General features: G+C 44.3%; 1 protein-coding gene across 8 annotated transcripts in view; it reads left to right on the forward strand.

The window, feature by feature from the left end:
* The first annotated feature begins 160 nt into the window (after nt 1-160).
* MBTD1 (mbt domain containing 1) overlaps nt 161-21,580 on the forward strand; it is a 131,951-nt gene continuing 110,531 nt past the window's right edge. For 3 of the 8 annotated variants that reach the window (XM_033960510.1, XM_033960516.1, XM_033960517.1), the window contains exons 1-6: nt 177-273; nt 1,182-1,228; nt 6,423-6,624; nt 7,570-7,703; nt 13,935-14,046; nt 14,137-14,222. In XM_033960510.1, coding sequence (XP_033816401.1) covers nt 6,471-6,624; nt 7,570-7,703; nt 13,935-14,046; nt 14,137-14,222 — 486 coding nt within the window. In that variant the 5' untranslated portion in view covers nt 177-273; nt 1,182-1,228; nt 6,423-6,470. Of the gene's footprint in view, nt 274-1,181; nt 1,229-3,196; nt 3,264-4,194; nt 4,213-6,422; nt 6,625-7,569; nt 7,704-13,934; nt 14,047-14,136; nt 14,223-21,580 lie in introns of those variants that run through there. The other 5 variants (XM_033960514.1, XM_033960511.1, XM_033960512.1 and 2 more) reach the window with 5 other exon arrangements.

A 21,580-nucleotide genomic window follows, 5' to 3' on the forward strand; every position in this document is an offset into this window, starting at 1 on the left:
CTTTCTTCCTGGTCTTGTTCCTCTTTTTTTCTCCCCCCCCCCACTCTTTCTTTCCACGTTTCTCGGCTTCAGTCGACTTCTGCGCTGAGGGGAGGGGGAGTTTTTTTTGGGGGGGGTTAGACGGGAAGGGAAGGGTCCGGGGCTGTGAGTGAGGAGGAGAGGGAAGACGGTGGGCGGCGGCGTGGGGTGGGTGGGGGGGGAGAGGACCGGCCCCTGCTTGAGGGGCTGATGGAAAAGGCGAAGGATTTGGTGAGTGGGGACCCCGTTGGTTTGGTGAGTGGTGCTGCATTGCTTCCTTTGTTGTCTTTTGCTGGGCTTGCAGCGTCGAGGCCTGCTTTGCACACAACCCCCTTCTTCCTCTCTCCCCCCCCCCCCCCCGCTCCGTTCTCTGATTACAACTTTTTTGCTGGGACGTAGATCTCTTGCTTTGGGCGAGAAGTTTGCATTTGTCTAGTCTGACCTGATCGCCGCCTCGGCTTGAATTCAGCCTCAAAAACGTGCAAGCTTCGGCCACGGGCCCTGCTGACCACGGCTGTCCCTTCTGTCCTGCGCTGTTGCATGCTGCTGGAGTTACAACAGATCCAGAACCCGCAGCAAAAATATAGATATATATGGTGGGGGTTGCAGATATCTAGCACAACACCCTCTGCAGGATTGGGATATTTTCGAGGCGCTGCTGAGCCTTATCCACGGGAAGCGTGGTGGGGAGAGGAGCCCTTAACAAGGGATGAGTGGTGGCTGATTGTGTGGGGTGCTTTAGATTTAAATTTTTTCTACTTCACGAAGTGAGATACTTTTTTAAGTGGGGGGTGTGGCATCTACTCCTGAAACCTGAAAAGCCAGTCAGGAGGAGGAAATATCTAATCTGGGATTTATGAGTCGCCCTATGCCTTAATTGAACTAAAAAATAAAAGGTTCAAGGCGACTTACGGTACAATTTATGGAGATACAGTTTATTGCAGTACAAAAGTACAGTAAAGATACATTATGAAATCTTGGGATTCTGTGAGGTAGAGATTGTTGTCACTTCATGCAGTTAACGAGATAATTTGTACAGTTCAGAGATGCTGCAGGAAGTACATTGCATACGCATTTAGGGAAGGGGTAAAAAAGTGTGTTAAACTATGCTGTACACTGGCAATACAGTATGCTTACCATGGCTTTTGTTTATATCTTTGCAGTTTTCTTGAACATGCTGAATTATAATTGCCTTTCTGTTGAACGTTAGGTAAGATTGTTTATTTTGCGTTTTATTTACTTCATATATCTGACATTGCAAGCACACAGGTTTCTCTGGTGTCTTATAAGAACTCATGATATTAGCTATGCAAGGATATCGTAAGTTTGGTAACAGTGTTGTAAAGAACTTATGTTTAGTGTATATGTTTAGTGTAAACTGCTTTGAACTGTTTGTGGTATAGCGGTATACAAAAATAAAGTTATTATTATTACTGAACATTATGTGAACGTGAACATATTTATATAGAAATGCATAACAGAGAGTTCATGAGTGTAACAAAAAAATACTAATGTCTTAAAAATTCACCACTACAAACAAAATCGGATACTAAAATAGAAAATTAAATAAAAGCAGGCTTAATTGTTTTAATATACAGTAATTTTATAACTCCATTTCTCTAAAAGTGAGCAACTAAGATCCCATTGCAAAAACAATGATTACATAACTCCTTGGTCGGAAATTTTGTTAGGTATTTATAAATGTAAAACATTGTATTGCATATTCAAATAGATGTTTATAAAATTGCCTGCTGGTGTAAGCATAAAAATGTGTTTTAGAATTGTAGGTGTATATTACAGTATCAATGGAGCCTGTTTTCAAAACACATAGGCCTCCTTTTATTAAACTGCGCTAGCAATTTCTAGCGCCGGGAGCCACGATGAATGCCTTGCGCTGCTCCTGACGCTGATAGGAACTTTGTGCATCTAAGTGCTTTGAAAATACGCCTCCAAATGTGCATAAACACACATAAACTTAAAGGGGAAAAAAGTGTGCTTTCTTTGATTCAGGTTAACTTTCTGTATTAGCTTTTAGGGATGCTATTTTATAAGTGCTCTAAAGTACGTACATTGCCTTAATAAAAGAAATGTAACATATGCATCTGTGTACTATCCCAGCCTAAACATCCTGTTATAAAATTGCCCTATTTGTATATAAGAAACCCTTCATATGGAATTCACTTGTTTTATATGCTACTGGTAGCAGTAATCTAAATTGTGCATTTATTAAAACATCTCTTAGTCAACAACATATATTGTGTTATCTAGAGATGCTGTTTCTTGATTCACAAGGGCTATTCTCCCAGTTTTGAGCACATAAAAGGTGCTTAATAAAATTATCTCATGCATAAAAGTGCTGTATTTTTCAGACCATAAGATGCATTTTTTCCACCCCCAAAAAGGGGTTCATCTTATGGACCGAATACACCGCCCCCCCCCCCCTCGGGGGTACCTTTATTTAAGTGGCAGTGGTCTAGCACGGTCTCCTGCTGGATGGCTGCCTCTTTGCAGAGCGACGCACAATGCAGGAGTGCGACCTTTGCGCTTTCTGCCTGGTCCCGCACCACTCTGTGATGGCTGCAGTCAGTAACTGCAGGCAGGAAGCGCAAAGGTCGCACTCCTGCATTGTGCGTTGCTCTGCAGAGAAAGGCAGCCATCCAGCAGGAGACCATGCTGGACCACCACTACTTTAAAAAGGAACCGGAGGGGCGGCTGCAGGCTGCTTCTTCGGTCTGTGGGCAGGTTCGGGCTGCAAGCAGCTTCTTCGGGCATCTTCAGGCTATAGGCAGCTTCTTCGGGTATCTTCGTGCTGCAGGCGGCTTCTTCAGGCAGCTTCTGAGGGCTGCCGGTTTCGGACTGGAGGCTGCTTCATTGGGCTGTTTTGGGCTGCGGGCTTCCCAGCACCAGACTACCAGACGTACCTATGGGCTCCTTTTACTAAGCTGCGATAGCGGGCTTAGCAAGCACTAAATTGCCGCGCGCACTAGACGCTAATGCCAGCATTCAGCTTGTGTTAGTTCTAGCTGCGTAGCGCGGGTTTAGCACGTGCAGCAATTCTGTGCATGCTAAAAACGCTATCGCAGCTTAGTAAAAGGAGCCTTATGTGTAGAAGAGAAAAAACCAAGAAGAAGAAATTCTGAACCAAATTTTTTTTTTCTTGGCTTTTCCTCCTCTACAGGTGGGTGCGTCTTATGGTCCAAAAAATATGGTACATTTTTGTAAGTGAATTGCAGAATGTGTTTCTGGTAAGTTTGCTTTTATGCGGATGATTGCAAAATGTGCAATGGGATAGATACCCCTGATGGTGTGGATAGCATGAGGAGGGATCTAATTAAACTTAAATAATGGTCCAGAATTTGGCAGCTAAAAAGAATTCTGTACACGATAGAAGAGCAGAACTCAGAAATGTGATCGTAACTGATAATCTGGCCTAACAAGTAGAAAAGGTGATGGCAAAAGAGACAAAATGGTTAGTGATTTTTTTCATAAAGTGTATGGGGACAAATTTAAAAGATCTCTATATGTATATTCGGAAGAAAGTCGAGACAGGAGAGATACGATAGAAATATTTAAATACCTCTGCACAGGAGGCAAACCTCTTAAACTGAAAGGAAGCTCTGGAATGAGGAGGGGACAACATATGAAATTAAAAGGGGCTAGACTCGGGCGTAATCTGAAGAAATGCTTCTTTACTGAAAGGGTGGTGAATGCATGGAACAGCCTCCTGGTGAATGTGGTGGAAATAAGACTGTATATGAATTCAAGAAAATGTGGGACAAGCACGTAAGATCTCTAAGGGAGAGGAAGAGATAGTAGATGGGCAAACTGGATATGCCACATGTTCTTTACCTTCTTTGTTTATGTTTAGGCACATTTAGGGGAAGAGTGTGGGCAGTGTCACTATTTCCATGCTTGTTTGATAAAATATGTGTGCGCAGGGATATTTCATGCACCAACCTTCACCCTATTTTATAAAGATACAAATCTTGCAGAAACCGTGCCTAGTTTGTGGGCACAGACATATATGAGGGCTGTTCAAAAAGTATCAGACCTTAATTTTTCTTGCGTAAACAAATAAAGCTAGGGAGGTGTGGTTTGGTGCACGTATGTAAGCGACCCTAATGCGCATGCTTGAATTTTTTCCTGCCTACAGAAGCTATCAGTCTCCGGCAGACCACCGATGAATGAGGAAGTGTAAGTGAACGCCGTCCGATTTTCATTTTTGACAAAATGACAGAAAAAGTTGAACAATGCTACTGCATTAATTTTTGTGTAAAGCTTGGCGCTTCCCAAGTGGAAACGATCTGCAAGATTCCCAGGCCTTCGGGGACGAAGCAATGGGCACCACACAGTTGAAGGAATAGTATAACTGCTTCAGAGATGGCCGCACATCAGTGGAGAGTGAAACATGTTCTGGTAGGCCCTCAACATCCGGAAGTGAGATCAATATTGACCAAGTGAGGACCCTAATAATGCAGGATCGTCGAATCACGATCAGAGAACTTGCAGACAAGGCCAGCATCAGCGTTAGATGTGTTCATTCCATTTTGACTGAGGATTTGGGCTTCAGGAGAATTTCAGTGAAATTCGTGCCAAAGCTGCTAACGATCGAGCAGAAGCAACTCTGTTTGGAGATCACACGGAACATGCTGGAGACTGTGAACAATGATCCCAACTTCCTCAGCTCAGTGATCACTGGCGATGAGTCCTGGGTTTATGGGTACGACCCTGAAAGGGACCGGATTTCAGTCAAGAGAAGATATCATACAGAATGCGACGGACCAGTTGCGAGCAATCTCAAAAGAGGTGTTCCAGCACTGCTTCCGACAGTGGCAGAACTGTTGGAAGAAGTTGTTGGCAGCCCAAGGGGATTACTTTGAAGGAGATTAATATAAGATTGTTGTATCTGAATACGAGTATTTTTTATATATAACGGTCTGATACTTTTTGAACAGCCCTCATACTTCTGGTTGGGAGCAGAATTAATGTTAGCACATATAATGCATATATTTGAAAAAAAATACATGCATAAATCGTAATTCACACTCCAACCAAATTCCTCCCTTGAATATGCCTACTGCACTAGTACATGCCAGCTTGCACCTTGGCTAAGGCTCTTTACATGCAAAAAGGTACCTAAAATTACCCTCCCCATTTATTGATAAATGTTCTGCTAGCATAAGTCCAACCTTTGTTTTAAAAAAATTGATGGAGGGAATATAATCCACAAGACCATTTCAGCAGAAAATGCAATGAATCTGATGTTTTTTTAAGGCACCTTGTTTATGTTTATTAAAATATGATATATCACCAAATCTTAACATAACCCCCCTTTTAGTGGTTTTTAACGCAGGGAGCCGCGCTGCTCCTGACGCTCACAGAGTTCCTATGAGCGTCGGGAGCAGCACAGAGCATTCAGCACAGCTCCCTGTGCTAATAACCACTATCTTGGTTTAGTAAAAGGGGAGGATAGTTCTCAGTGGTTTATATCAATAAAATTTCAAACAAATAAAAGGCAAAAACGGAGTGCCATAAAAAATAGGATAGCACACAGAGAACATGCCACACAACATATGTATCTGATCACCATAGCTATTTAAATAATTTAAGAACATTCAAATAATTAGTTTTGGTGACTTTAGAAAAAGAAATCCAGAAGCAACTTGAATTAGGTCCTGAAACCAGCAGATTTTTTTTTTTTTTTAATTACGGCAGCTTGACATCAGCCTTTTCTGGCTGGGCTTGTAGAAAGCAGTTACTCTACCCTGGCTAAGATCCTGGGGAGAAAATTTTACTTTCTGTTTAAAATAATTTACATTTCTCCAAACTACCAATCCCACACCGTATTATTTATAAGAGCACTTCTCTCCTTTAAATCTTTAGACACTAAAGAATCGGCCTTTATTCATAAACTCCTTATCCTGCATGAACCTACACAAGTCTTAAGATCCTCCTTGCAGTACCTTCTCCATATACTATCATTGAAAATTATTGGCTCACGTCGGGCTACTTCCTTCGCAGTGACTGCTTCTACGTTGTAGAACTCCTTACCTCTGTAGATCAGGGAGGAGAAAAATTTAGCCAAATTTAGGGGAAATTTAAAGACTTACCTTTTCCAGGATGCATATGACTCCTAAACAGATCTTAAATATAGTCAGATTTCTTTGATAATTCTAACTGCCTCCCCTTCCTATTGTGGTCTCCTTTTTTTGTATTCTTTTCTTTAAATTTGTAGTTCTCCCACCTTTCCTACTTGTTTCTGTTAGTCAAATGTTTGTTCAGTTGAAATCTGTCAAATTATGTCTCCATCCTTTTAATATAACATGTAAAATGCTTAGAAATCTTGATTTGTGTTTAATCAAAATTTTAATAAACTTGAACTAAATTATATATTTATTTCTAAGACTGGGTATTCTTCACTATCAGAAAGGAAGAGACACGATTCATTCGGAATGTTTGACGGGTATGATAGTTGCAGTGAGGACACCAGCAGCACCTCTAGCTCTGATGAGAGTGAAGAAGAAGTTGCTCCTTTGCCATCCAGCCTCCCGATAATCAAGAACAATGGACAAGTTTACACGTACCCAGATGGGAAATCTGGCATGGGTGAGTAAGCTGCATTTTCGACCCTTCCTAGAGTCAAGATCTTGGTCAGATGTAGAAATTCCTTTGGCAGGAAGCATATATTTATTATTGAAAACATATAGCCCAATTCTATAAAGACTGCTTAAAGTTAGGCGCCAATATCGGCACAACTTTTATTGCTGATATTGGCACTCAACACCTCACAATCAGCCTTAATTAGACTTGAATTGAAAGTTATAGAATCTCATTTCTATAAAAAGTAGATGCCATTAAGATCTGTCTACTGTTTCTTTTTTTTTAAAATTCTTTATTGATTTTTAAAACTTACAATAAGTGTAACAACATATAACATCATTTCATACTTAAATACATCACTTAATAGCCTATCAAAATTTAATTCAGATTCCATATTCCTCCCTCCCACATATTCAATTTGCATTCATAAGAAAACCAAAATACACCCCCCTCCCCCACCTTGCATTTTTTAAGGGGGAAAAATGATATTCATTCATTGCAGTATTTTGTTATTGGCTCCCATATATCCTGAAATTTCATAAAATTCCTTTGCTGCATGGCAATTACCCTTTCCATTTTAAATATGTGACGTAGTGAGTTTCTGATAGTTGTTGATTCAGATCACTTGGAAGTATCTGACAGATCATACTGTATGATCTATTCCTTATTGTTCACTTCCAGAAGTAGTGATTCCCCCCATATCTAGCAAGCTAATTGTTAATCTACCTGTCTCCCAGAAACTTGTCCAAACTTTCTTTAGCCTTAACCACATCCTCCCTGAATGCCTTGACTGAAAGGAAAGCAGTAGATATATAAATGAATATAGTAAAGAGGGCATTGGTTTGTTTCATTATTTTATGCTTTTCTCATTTAGTTGGGGTTGTTTTTATAGTCACTTTGAATATATGCTATAATCTAATCCTCATTGTCTTTGCTCTCTCTTCCAATTAGCCACCTGTGAGATGTGTGGAATGGTTGGTGTCAGGGATGCTTTTTACTCTAAAACAAAGCGTTTCTGCAGTGTTTCTTGTTCAAGAAGTTATTCCTCAAACTCCAAGAAAGCAAGCATTCTGGCAAGGCTTCAGGTAATGGTACACAACCCCTTTCTTTTATTTTTGATGTAATCAAAGTATACAGATAAGTCTGTCAACATATATGTGTATCTTTGGTGTCATCATGTTTTATAGTTTATTTATTATTTTATGGTGTGTATTTGTCCTTGCTGGTACCTTTTTTTATTTAGCACTGGAAGTGTATTTTTTAATTCCATCTGTCACCCATTGCCATATCACTTGCAGGCAACACTATGAGTCTAGAAACAGGTGCTTGTTAAAGTCAAGGCCAGGGATTCAAAAAATATCCCTCAATCTACTTGCCAGAATAAAGTGCAAGGTCTATGTATTCTCTTCTTTCAATAAGTTGTTTATCTAGAAGGAAAGTCACAGGGATACATGACGAGTGAACGGTACAGATTAGGGAGTGAAAAGCTTATGTGCACAACAGAAGAGCGGGATTTGGGTGGGATTGTATGTGATGATCTTAAGGTGGCCATACAGGTTGAAAAGATGACAGCAAAAGCTAGAAGGATGCTAGGGTGCATAGGGAGAGATATGGCTAGTAGGTAAAAAGAGGTATTGATGCCCCTGTATAAGACTTTGGTGAGACCTCATTTAGAATATTGTGTACAATTCTGGAGGCCACACCTTCAAACCGGTATAAAAAGGATGAAGTCAGTCCAGAGGAAGGCTACTAAAATGGTATATGGTCTTCATCATAAGGCATATGGGGACAGACTTAAAGATCTCAGTCTGTATGCTTTGGAGGAAAGGCGGGAGAGGGGAGATATGAGAGAAACATTTAAATACCTACATAACGTAAATGTGCATGAGTCGAATTCAACATGGAGGAATCTCTAGCAAAGAACATCCAGAAGGGAGATAAATCATTCTTCAGGTATATCAGCAACAGAAGTAAAAACTCAGGGGGAATAGTACGTCTAAGGAAACCAGATGGAGACTATGTGGAAAAGGACTCAGAAAAAGCCCAACTGTTAAATGAATACTTCTGCTCTGTCTTCACCCGAGAAGCTCCGGGGCATGGCCCTCAGTTACAGACAAGGGCTGACTCAGTTGACCCATTTAGCGATTTCAAATTTACGCCCAACAGTGTCCACGTTGAGCTGTCCAAGCTCAAGGTTTACAAGGCAATGGGACCGGACAACCTGCACCCCAGGGTACTCAGGGAGTTGAATGATGTCTTGGCGGAGCCGCTGTCGGCGCTTTTCAACCTCTCCCTTAGTTCAGGTAGCGTCCCGTTGGACTGGAGGAAGGCTAACGTCATTCCACTCCACAAGAAAGGCTCCAAGACAGAAGCGGCAAACTACAGACCAGTGAGTCTCACATCAATAGTGAGCAAACTAATGGAAACTCTTATCAAACACCAATTAGATACGATCCTGAATGAAGAGAACCTACGGGATCCCCGTCAACATGGATTTACTAAGGGGAGATCCTGCCAATCCAACCTGATCAGCTTCTTTGACTGGGTGATGGGGAAGCTAGATGTTGGAGAGTCCCTGGACATCGTATACCTGGACTTTAGCAAAGCATTCGATAGCGTGCCTCATCGCAGGTTACTAAGCAAGATGAGTTCCATAGGATTGGGCGACACATTGACGAAGTGGGTTGGGAACTGGCTTGGAGGTAGGGTTCAAAGGGTAATGGTGAATGGAACCCCCTCTGAAATGACGGAGGTGATCAGTGGAGTACCCCAGAGCTCTGTCTTGGGCCCGATACTGTTCAATATCTTTATAAGGGACTTGGCAGAAGGGCTCCGAGGTAAGATAACATTATTTGCCGATGACGCCAAACTAAGCAATGTAGTGGGCAAAAGCACAATAGATAAAAATTCAATGCCCGACAATATGATGCATGATCTACTCTTACTAGAGAGCTGGTCTAAGACATGGCAGCTCAGTTTCAATGCCAAAAAATGCAAAGTTATGCACCTGGGTACCCAGAATCCATGCAGGACTTATACCCTTAATGGCGAGATCCTAACAAGAACAGTTGCAGAACGAGACTTAGGGGTGATCGTCAGTGAGAACATGAAGGCTGCCAATCAAGTGGAGCAAGCTTCTTCCAAGGCAAGACAAATCATAGGTTGCATACGCAGGGGTTTCGTCTGCCGTAAGCCTGAAGTCATTATGCCTTTGTATAGATCCATGGTGAGACCGCACCTGGAATACTGTGTGCAATTCTGGAGGCCACATTACCGTAAGGATGTGCTGAGGCTGGAATTGGTCCAGAGAATTGCCACCCGGATGGTCTCGGGACTGAAGGATCTCCCGTACGAAGAACGGTTAGATAAATTACAGCTATACTCGCTCGAGGAGCGCAGGGAGAGGGGAGACATGATCGAGACGTTCAAGTATCTCACGGGCCGCATTGAGGTAGAAGAAGATATCTTCTTTTTCAGGGGTCCCACGGCAACAAGAGGACACCCGTGGAAAATCAGAGGCGGGAAACTGCACAGTGACACCAGGAAATTCTTTTTCACCGAAAGGGTGGTGGATCGCTGGAATGGTCTTCCACTTCAGGTGATTGAGGCCAACAGCGTGCCTGATTTTAAGGCCAAATGGGATCGACACGTGGGTTCTATTCGCAAAGTAAAGGCAGGGGAGGGTCATTAGGGTAGGCAGACTGGATGGGCCTTGGCCCTTATCTGCCGTCGATTTCTATGTTTCTATGTATCTATGTAATGGTTACTGTAGATGGACAGACTAGATATAGGCAATTTGGCCTTTATCTGTCATCATGTTTCTATCCCTGGCAATTGCATATTCTGTACCCTACCCTGTTACAACCCTCTCTTTGTCCACTTTCCCTAACTCAGTGCATTCTTGTTAATATAATTTCAGATTGTAAGCTGCTCAGAAGGTTTTTTACCCTTGGTGTGGGATAGTAAGATTTGAATAAACTTGAAAACTTTTTTTTGTTTTTTATTCTTTGTGCCTTGGGTCTGCCAGTCGTCAGCTTTTTCTTCCCTTTCTCCAGTTTTGTCTCCTCTGTCTTTCCTTCATTCTGTCTCTCACCCTTTCTTTTTATTTCTTCTAGAGTAGAATCTCAGCTAACCAGTACTCAACCAACTGGCAAAAAAAATAAAAAATTGTCTCCTGTGCTCTTAACACAGGGGTCCTTTTACTAAGGCGTGCTAGCTGATTTAGCACTTGCTAAACGCTAATGTGTCCATAGACTATAATGTCATGTACTAGTTTGTCTTAATAACTCTAACATCAAGGACTATCTAATACTGCATTAAACCACCCTTAAGGGTGTGTTTATCATATGTATGGACCTTCAGGCTACAATCGGGTATATGACACCGGTTGCTTTGTGCTTCATCGGTCCAACCTTTATTAATTCTTTATATTTATCTTCTGTTTTTTTCAATGACATTTTTTTGTATATGTAAAACCTTTCTATTTCATCAGACAGTCACTTAGCTTATAGTGAGTCTGTTCTGTCCTCACCTCTCCCGACATGCATGTTTCAAAAAAGAAACCTTTCTTCAGGGTCGAGGGAAACAATTTGAGGGAGCTGCAATTGCATTGTACCACCCTTAAGGGTGGTTTAATGCAGTATTAGATAGTCCTTGATGTTAGAGTTATTAAGACAAACTAGTACATGACTTGATCGATTCAACAACAGTGGCTGGTTGCACATAGACTATAATGGACATGTTAGCATTTAGCGCATGAGCCTTAGTAAAAGGACTCCACAATGTCCAAAGTGGTGCTGCTGACCCAAAACCTCTTCTTCCTCCCACCCTCTAGCTCCCGAAGCATCACGGCAGCCACCACTCTCCCTCCCTCCAGCTCCCAGACTATCACGGCAGCCACTAATCTCAACTCCTTCCATTCCCAAAGCAACAGAGCTGGTCCTGACAACCCCCATCCTCCATTCCCAAAGCAGTAGAGCTGGTCCTGACAACCCCCATCCTCCATTCCCAAAGCAGTAGAGCTGGTCCTGACAACCCCCATCCTCCATTCCCAAAGCAGTAGAGCTGGTCCTGACAACCCCCATCCTCCATTCCCAAAGCAGTAGAGCTGGTCCTGACAACCCCCATCCTCCATTCCCAAAGCAGTAGAGCCGGTCCTGACAACCTCCTTCCTCCCTTCCTCTGTTCCCAAAGCAGCACAGCTGTTCCTGACAACCTCCCTCACTCACCCAACAACGTAGTGGCAGCTAGTGAGCAGAGGAAGTGCTGGTGAACAGGTAGCTTCTGGCCAGCCCCGACAGGGCCTTTCCTCTACTGCGTCACTTCCAATGTGGCAAATGAAAGGCCCTGTCGGGGCTGGCCAGAAGCTGTCTGTTTACCAGTGCTTCCTCTGCTCACTGACTGCCGCTACATCATTGGGGGAGGAGGAAGGGGGATTGTCAGGACCAGCTCTGCTGCTTCGGAAACAGAGGGAGGGAGGTGGTTATCAGCACCGTTTCTGTTGCTTTGGATAAGGGAGGGGGGAGAGAAGGGGGAAGTAAAATGGCCAAGAATGAAGGGAAGATGATGCTGAACCTACAAGTGGGGATGGGGGAATGATAGAGTGAGGCGGGAAGAGAGACACAATTATTTTTACATTAACTCTCAAATAACCAGAAACTACAGTTATCCGGCATCCACCAAACACCATGGGTTGCTGGATAACTGAGATTCTACTGTATTAATCGTCACTAATGAGCTGCCACTGCTGCTTCCATTCAGTTTCTCACCACCCAATTCCTAGCCTCCTTCATACTACCAACCCTCTATCCCACTGTCAGCCTCTTCCCTTTTCTAACCCACTGAACCAATCGATGATCACAACAGCTGCTTTCTCCACCACCCCCCAACATATGGCACTCTGGCTTTCTCTTCTCCCAACTTAGTCGACCCTCAGGTTGCCAACTTTCTCTCCTGCCACTGCTGTAAAGGTTCAATACCAAAAAACTGTTAATTTGTGAGTGTGTCGTTAACAACCCTCATGAAATCAAAGAGTTAGCACTGTTTTCTTACTCTTTGTGACTGTGCAGCGCTGTGTACGTCTGGTAGCGCTATAGAAATAATTAATAATAGTAGTAGTAGTAGTAGTAGCACTGGCATTGCACACATCTTAGTTATGCAGCAGCAAGTGCCACCACAAACAGGGAAAGTTGGCAGCTCAGAGGAGGTTGAGCGAAAAGCCATTTCTTGCCATTTCACTTCAAAAGATAAATAATGTTGCCATGGAAATCACCAAAAAATGGAGTCTTGATTTTAGCACGTACACTCATAAACAAATCTCCAAAAACAGTTGTTAGGAGTGTTTCATCCGAGTGATGCCACCGATTGGGGAAGCTCCACCCATCTATCTTTCCTGTCTGTACACACACAATGAAATGTGCCGTGTTGGTGCAAAGAAGCAAATTCTATAAATGGCGCCATTAGGCGGTGGTAGGCACCCTACCGCTGCACTTAATCTTTTTAATCGGGTCGATTGGCGCAGTACCAATCAAAAACCAATTAAAACGTTTAAAGAAAAATGGAGGCACTCTTGTCCCAACTAAAGTGGCACCTAAAGGTACCTACAGCCACTGTAGGTGTGGTTAACGCTGGAAGCGGCCTTAGGCGCCTCTTTAGATGCGATTCTTGTGAGTTGTAGGCGCCGGAAATGTAGGCCTTTAAAACCCTGGCCTATATTTCCAGCGCTTACCTTTCACGTAGACACGATTCTACAAATGACGCCATTGTGTGATTGACACATGGTTATGTTTATTGTTTGTGAAAATTTGATATCCTGCCAAAGCTTACGACAATTCTCGGTGACTGTCCTTATAACAGTTCTCGGCTGCCGTTTTGTAGGCGGCCACCAGTAATGGCACCGTTTATAGAATCTGGCCCTAAGTGCACGCTTTTCAATTATCTTTTTAAGTTTCAAATTGATATATATTTATATGCATGTTATTAATTTCTCCAATAATGTGCAGTGCTAACTGTGGAATATGAGTTTTTGTCTCACTAGTTACTCAACTTACATGGAAAAGATACAACAGAATGGAATTCATTGTTAGGTCAGGGGTGGGCAATGAGGGCCGCAATCCAGTCAGATTTTCAAGATTTCCCCAATGAATATGCATGATATCTATTTGCATGCACTGCCTCCATTGTATGCAAATTCATTGGGGAAATCCTGAAAACCCGACTGGATTGCGGCCCGAGTTGCCCACCCCTATTTGTGAACCATCTATTAACTGTCACATAAGGGAAAACCATACGCCAATTTAAAACTGTTACCATTTTAGGGTAAACCTCCAACCAAGAAGGCAAAGGTGCTACAGAAACAGCCTCTCGTTGCTAAGCTAGCAGCTTATGCTCAGTATCAGGCTCTGCAGAACCAAGCAAAGACTAAAGCAGGTAACATTGCAAAGCTCCCCACAGTCGCAGTACCTTCATAGCTTATAAGAAAAAAGCATCGCACCTTGCTAAGGATGAACTTTATTGCAGCACCAGTCCCTGTGGAAGGATTTAGCTGGGGTAGCTACATCAGTAGCAATGGTTGCTTGGCGGCTCCTGTGACCTGTTTCAAACACGTAAGTTAAGACTTTTTTTTTCCCTTCCTTTTAAAACGTTTGCCTTTAAATATCAAATTGTTTTACCTTGCACTCCATTTGGGTGATTAGAGAAGCCCTTCAGATTGGCTTATTTGAGGTCTCCCAGTTGCACAGGCCCAGATTCTGTTAACGGCATCTAAATCGGCCCAAAACTGCGTCTGCCACATGTCGATCATGCTTAGGCGCTCTTACCAGAATCGCAGCTACCTAAGAAAAAACTTAGCTGCTGGTAATGTAGGCCAGAGTTGTTTTTTAAAATTCTTTATTTATAATTTTTAACATTGACAACCATACCAGTCAAAGTAAAAAGAAATTACACAGATTAAAGAAAAAGAGAATACATTCATTACCAGTGCAATAATATCTTGCACTATTTAACAAGGCAATAAAACAATTCTATGTATTGTTAGTCCACAATAATTGAGGATGGAGCTTATTTAGACTGATATTATACCAAGAAACTTATTAATAGGAAAAAAAAAGATAGGGCTAGACGGTCCCTGAACTTATCCTTACTGAGCACATTTTGGGAAGTAGCAGAATTTTGATAACTGCTGTGGCTCAAAGAAAACATAACGGTTCTCTTTGTATACCAAAATGCATTTACAAGGGTACCTCAAAACGAATGTTGCCCCTAACTGCACTGCCTGGGGTCTCAGAATTAGAAATTGTTTTCTTCTCCTCTGGATACATCTGGATACATCCTTATAATATTTGTCATAAAGGGAATATCTTTATACTTAAAAAAAAGCTTAAGCATCCAGTCCCTATCTGAATCTTGGGCAAATTGTACCAACAAAGTAGATGTAATCTGAACCTCAGGAAAGATGGGCCAAAAATTGCACCTGTGATCAAAATCTCAGCCCCATGAGAAGGTTGCTTGGTCATTATTAATTGCATATGATTACCATATTTTTACATATATAACTCTTGCAAATTTGTAGGCATGATTCAAGTCAAAGACAGGCATCAGAAATGTAGGCCTTGAAAACTTTGTCCTACATTGTTGGCACCTATCTTTCCCGGAGGCGTGATTCTCTAAGCAGTGCTGTCGGGTGATTCGCATGTGATCGGTGGCCACTGACATTGGCTCCATTTAGAGAATCCAGTAGGTTGTGCCTTTTTAAAAATAATAATGTAAATTTGGCTACATTAAAATGCTTTATAAAAGCTTAGCCTTGAAGCATAATTTCATCAGTTTTACTATCGTCAGTTTCCTGTGTTAAAATTTAAACGAGTTCAGTATCACTTGGTAGACTGGTATGGACCTTACGAATGGGTAATATGCCTCATTGCTACCAGCAGGTGGTGACTGAGATCAAACTTGTATATCAGTATAGCATGCTTAAGGTGACCATACGTCCCATTTTCAACGGGACAGTCCCGTTTTCAGACCAACCGTCCCTTTGTCCTGACCCACCGCTGCGGGACACCGAAATGTCCATTTTCAGGGACAGCGTCCTGAAGTTATGCGCGGGGACACCAGGACGGGCGATCACTTTCCCTCCCTGCCGCGCCGATTCAAACCCTGGGCTGCCGCCGCTACTTCTTGCCTTCTTCCCGACGTCAATTTTGACGTAGAGAGGAAGTTCCGGGCCAGCCAGTCGCTGCCTGGCTATCCCGAACTTCCTCTCCGATGTCAAAATTGACGTCGGGAAGAAGGCAAGAAGCAGCGGCTGTGGCCCAGGGTTTGAATTAGGGCAGCAGGGAGGCAGACTGGCAGGCAGCAGCGGTACACAGATGGGCGGGCGGGGGGGTTTGAATTGCAAGGTGGGGCTTGAATCCATGAGGGGAGGGTTTGAATCGGGCACTGGAGGGAGGGAGGGAAGGAGGTAGGCAGGCTGGCTTCGGGGGAGGGACAAAGGCAAGGGAAAACATAGGAAGGAGACACTGGGGCATTATGGACTTGGGAAGGAGGCACTGGGGGCACTAAGGATACAGGACAGAGGCACTGGGGGCACTATGGACATGGGAAGGAGCCACTGGGGGCACTAGGGACATGGGAAGAAGGCACTGGGGGCACTAAGGACACAGGACAGGCACTGGGGGCACTAGGGACATGGGAAGGAGGCACTGGGGGCACTAGGGACATAGGACAGAGGCACTGGGGGCACTAAGGACACAGGGCAAGCACTGGGGGCACTAAGGACACAGGGCAGGCACTGGGGGCACTAAGGACACAGGGCAGGCACTGGGGGCACTAAGGACACAGGACAGGCACTGGGGCACTATGGACATGGGAAGGAGGCACTGGGGCACTATGGACATGGGAAGGAGGCACTGGGAGCACTAGGGACACAGGACAGAGGCACTGGGGGCACTAGGGACATGAGAAGAAGGCACTGCGGGCACTAGGGACACAGGACAGAGGCACTCAGGGCACTAGAGACACAGGACAGAGGCACTGGGGGCACTAAGGACACAGGACAGAGGCACTGGGGGCACTAAGGACACAGGACAGAGGCACTGGGGGCACTATGGACATGGGAAGGAGACACTGGGGGCACTAAGGACATAGGAAGGAAGGAAGGAGGGAGGGAATAGAAAAGGACAATTGTTGGGCCTGAGTGCCGAAAGAAAGAAATGAAAGAAAGGATACACGGACAGAAGGAAACGCAACCAGAGACTCATGAAATCACCAGACAGCAAAGGTAGGAAAAATGATTTTATTTTCAATGTAGTGATCAAAAAGTGTCAGTTTTGAGAATTTATATCTACTGTCTATATTTTGCAGTATATTTGTCTATTTTTCTATAGTTACAGAGGTGACATTGCATATTTTAAAGTCATTTGCCTTGACATCTTTGAAAACCCCCCAAATATAAATGATAATTAACATTTTCTCTGTGTATAGTGTGCTTTGTAGGTTTTTTTAATTTTAAGGTTACCATTTTATATATAGAGATTGATTTGTTTCTTGAAAGACTATTAAGTGATGTCTTAAATATAAAATGTATTTAATTTGTATTGCACTTCTTGAAAATATTGAAAATGAATAAAGAATTAAAAAAAAAAAGTTACCATTATGAATTAATATGAAGATATTATGTGTACATGAAAAATGAATGGAAGAAATTGGGGTTGGGCTAGGGCGGGATTGTGGGCAGGATTGACAATTAATAGATGTCCCCTTTTGATGAAAAAAATAAATGGTCACATTAAGCATGCCCCTCTTGCTACTCCAGTTTTCCTCAGTCTCTGATATACAAGTTTGAATTCAGTCTCCACCTGCTGGTAGCAGTGAGGCATATTACCCATTCATAAGAACTATACCAGTCTACAAGCTAACAGAAAGAAAATTAGCAGGTAAGAACCTAATTTCTCCTAAGTCCATAAATGCTTTCACTGTATTTGTGTGTAGTACAGAACTAAAAAAGAGATCTTTTAGAGCTTTGCAGACTTAATACTCTTGGCAATAAAAATTAATCTCTCCCCTTTTACAAAGCCGTGTTGGGCATCGAAACTAATATCACCACAGCCAGTGACAAAAGTCTACCGCAATTTCATAAAGGGGGGGAGATTTTATTTAAAAGAGAAGGCTCGTTACTGGACAAAATCTGTGACTGCACAATTCACTTTTCCATGCACATTAACTTCAGATCTGTGGGTCACTGTGGGCTTTAGACAAGTGTATAATGGCCATGCAACAAGCACTTTGTCTTTTCATCTAGTACAAATGATTTCTTTGATCCACTTAATCTCGTACCACAGAAGCATGGATTAAGAAAAAAAAAAGGGGGACATTATAAATAGCAATTATAGAACTAGTGTTACTTATGTATTTATGCCAGGGTATGCACAGATTTCATAGACATGGTTTGGTTGGACTTTTGGCATATATTTCATATTTTAGAATGGCAAAAACAACTGGGAAAAGTTCATCCTTGGCATTTACCCTGCTTGGAGTCACACATAAACATCGACTCGTTTTGGACCTGAGATTTGAAAGCTTGTGGTAGGGAAATGTACTTACATCTCCGCAGTTAAAAACCACCTTGAAATGCCAAAAATTTGAGTTTTGCCATTCTACTTCTTAATTGACTCCTCTTGGACATCTAATTTTTCAAATTTGCCAGATATGTGTGTGAATAATGCTACTTATAGTATATACTCGAATAGAGAATGAGATTTTTGGGTCAAAAAAATGGCTCAAAAATGGGGTCTCATCCTATATTCGGGTCATTATCCAGTGACCACCCGACAGCCTCCCGGACTTGCAGCAGGCCTGCCGTTAGCCCGGGGCAGGAGGGATCCCTCCCATCTCCCATCCTGGCCGATACTAACAATTTCTCCCCTCCCCCCCATCCCTCGTGTACCTTTTCCCTTGTGGTCCAGCGGTGTATCCTGCACTGAGCCCCTGGTGCTGATCTCGCAGCCAGCGGCGCATATGGGCCGGCACAGAAGAGCGAGCTTTTTGAGCTCCCGCCCGGCCCTGCATCTCTCCCTGAGAGACTGCCGCCAGTTCTCGTGACAGCCATTCAGGGAGCTGTGCCAGGCAGGAGCTTGAAAAGTTTGCTCCTGCATGCCAGCCCAGAGCGCCGCTGGCTGCTGGCCACAAGATTGGCAGGAGGGGCTCATCTCGGGATACACCACTAGACCACCAGGAAAAAGGTGCGTGGGGGAAGGGGGAGTGTAAAAAATTGTTAGTATCGGCCGAGATGGGAGGGATTCCTCCTGTCCCAGCCTACCACTAGACAACTAGAGGGGGAAGAGGGTACAGGGAAGGAAAGTGGGACAGGGTGGAGATCCTGGAAGGGAGGGGGGACAGAGTGCAGAGCCTGGCAGGGAGTGAGGGGGGCTAGGTTTAGAGCCTGGTAGGGAAGGGGGCTGAGTTCAGAGCCAGGGAGGGAAGGGGGCTGGGTGCAGAGCCTGGTAGGGAAGGGGGCATTGTGCAGAGCCTTGCAGGGAAGGAAGGGGGCTGAATGCAGAACCTGGTAGGGGAGGGTGTGAGGGAAGGGACACTGGGTGCAGATCCTGGCAGGGCGTGGCACTTGAATATTAAGCCCCTATCTTATATTCGAGTGAACCATTTTTCCTCCTTTTTGGGAGGAAAAATGGGGGTCTCAACTTATATTCAGATCAACTTATTACATTTACAAAGTCCCAAATTATGTCCCTGTATCATACATTTTCTTTTGTAAAATGAACTCTTGATGTATGTCACGCCAGATACATGTGTTTTTTCCACACCCCTGTATCTATTTTACAAAAGACTCCTTGGGCAGTGTACCTTTTTTTATTTATTTAAAAGACTTATAATCTGCCTAAAAACTAAGATTACAGCCATACATACATAAAATATTAAACAAACATAGTAACATTAAAAGCACAAACAAAATTTAAAAGCACTTTCTTTAGCACTCTCCAGACCAGTAGAGGTTAATCTTTACGAATGGGTATATATCCAATCATGACCAGCAGGTGGAGACTGAAAACAAAACTGTGGGACAGTATATAATATACTCCCTTCTCTATTTACATCAGTCTTCTTTCAGTCTCCAGCAGGTGTTGAGTGATCTGTATCCATCTCCCTTGGTAGGGCTGTTGGAATTTGTTTAGGGGGTTTCTAGTCCCTGTTTTTGGCCGGATGGAGCTTGGGCGGGCCCTGTTTGGGGGTCCGTCCGACCTCGGGGGTGTCAAACCCGGCGGGTCTCGAGCGGGGTCCCTCCCCCCACTTCCTCCACCTCTCCACATTTTTTTAGAGAAGCCTCAGCAGTAAGCCTTGCCCCCTAAATCAAGCAAGGCATATTGCTTCGAGAGCCTGTGGAGTCTGTTCTGTAAAAAAAAAAATAAATCCTGAGGTAGTGCCAGTCTGCAGGGTTGCTTCCCTGTCAGTTTGCTGTTTTTTACTGTATTTTTTTCATCTAACTGGCACTTTGTTTCTAGCTAGGTCGCGTATGGAGCAATTGTGCCCTTCTCCGGGGGAGTGGGACACAATTCGGTCCAGCCGCGAGGCACTCGCGGCCGGACTGAACTCGGTAGTTTGGGACAGTGAGGTGGTGGAGCTCCGTCGGCAGCGGCTGCAGGCGCCCAGAGCTCCCCGCCGATGGTGCCTCGCGAGTCGACTGGGAGCAGTGGGGAAGCCCGGTCTTCCCCAACCGCCCACAGAGGGATTCCCCGAAGGATTCCCTCTCAGCTGATTTTTTTGACAGCTGATGCCGACTTGCCTGTTTTAGCGGCTGGGACTGTTCAGGCTTCTCAGCCGCTACAGGCCATGGAGGGAGCTTTTTTGGCGGGAACTTCGCCATTTTCTCTGTCTGGCCCCTCCATTTTGTCTGCAACCTCAGGTGACCTTCCCCCTGTATTGCAAACACAGGGGCAGGTTTCAGCAAAGACCCCTGCTGGGGCAGGGAGTCCCTGGGGAGCCCCAAGGGTTTTTTGCCCCCAATTTAATTTCTTTCTTTGTGCAGATAATTGGGGGTCCCACATGCACCTGGGGGGTTTCGGGGGTGGTTTCCCTCCGCGCCCCCTATGGCTTTGCCTCCCTCTTTTCGTTTGGCATCCCCTCTTCCTCCTCCCTCATCTAAGCGCTCGCGGGGGGGCTTGGATTGCAAATTGGTGGTCGGAGGAGCGTGTTGGCATGATTGAGGACCTGGCCGCTTTGGCGGGCTTCCAGGATCCTCTAGAGGGGACGCCCGCTGGCAGCGGGGCGGCAGGTTTCCCGTCTTCCAGAGCAGATGCGTCCGTGGTGCGCTTTTTATTCAGAGGGATGAGTTTTTAGACCTGATGTAGCAGGTCTCCTTGGTGCTGCATTTTTGAAGTTGCGCCACCGGATACCCCGCGTATGGGGGCCCCTCTGCTTCAGGGGGTCTGTCCTGTTTCCCGCTCTTTTCCTGTGCGTCAGGATTTTTGGGATTTTGTGCTGGCGCAGTGGCCTACGGGCGCCGTTTCGTTTGGTATGCGCCTTGGCTCATGGGTATCCCATCCCGGAGGGGGATAGGGCTACCTTAATTTCGCCAATGGGGGACGCGGTGGTCTCGGCACTTACTAAGCGGCATACCGTGCCTGTTATGGACGGTTCTGCAATTAGGGTCTCTGAGGAGCGTACATTAGAGACACTTCTAAGTATAATTTTGATGTCTCTGCCTTGGGGTCCAGGCGGCTATTTGTGTGGGGCTGGTGGCTCGCACCGTGTTTCGGTGGTCTGAGCGTGTCCTGGATCGTGAGTCTGATGACTGGTCCTTAGTGGATCAGGAGGTGGTGAAGATTGAGATGACTGCCTCGTTCCTCTCGGTTGTTCTTTGTGACTTGGTGCAGCTAAGTCTGGGACTTTTGGTGGCCGCACGCTGTACCTTGTGGCTTCGCGCTTGGTCGGCGGTTGCCGCATCCAGAACTGA

Source organism: Geotrypetes seraphini, chromosome 10, assembly GCF_902459505.1.
Source record: "Geotrypetes seraphini chromosome 10, aGeoSer1.1, whole genome shotgun sequence".
In the NCBI taxonomy this organism is placed as follows: Eukaryota; Metazoa; Chordata; class Amphibia; order Gymnophiona; family Dermophiidae; genus Geotrypetes; species Geotrypetes seraphini.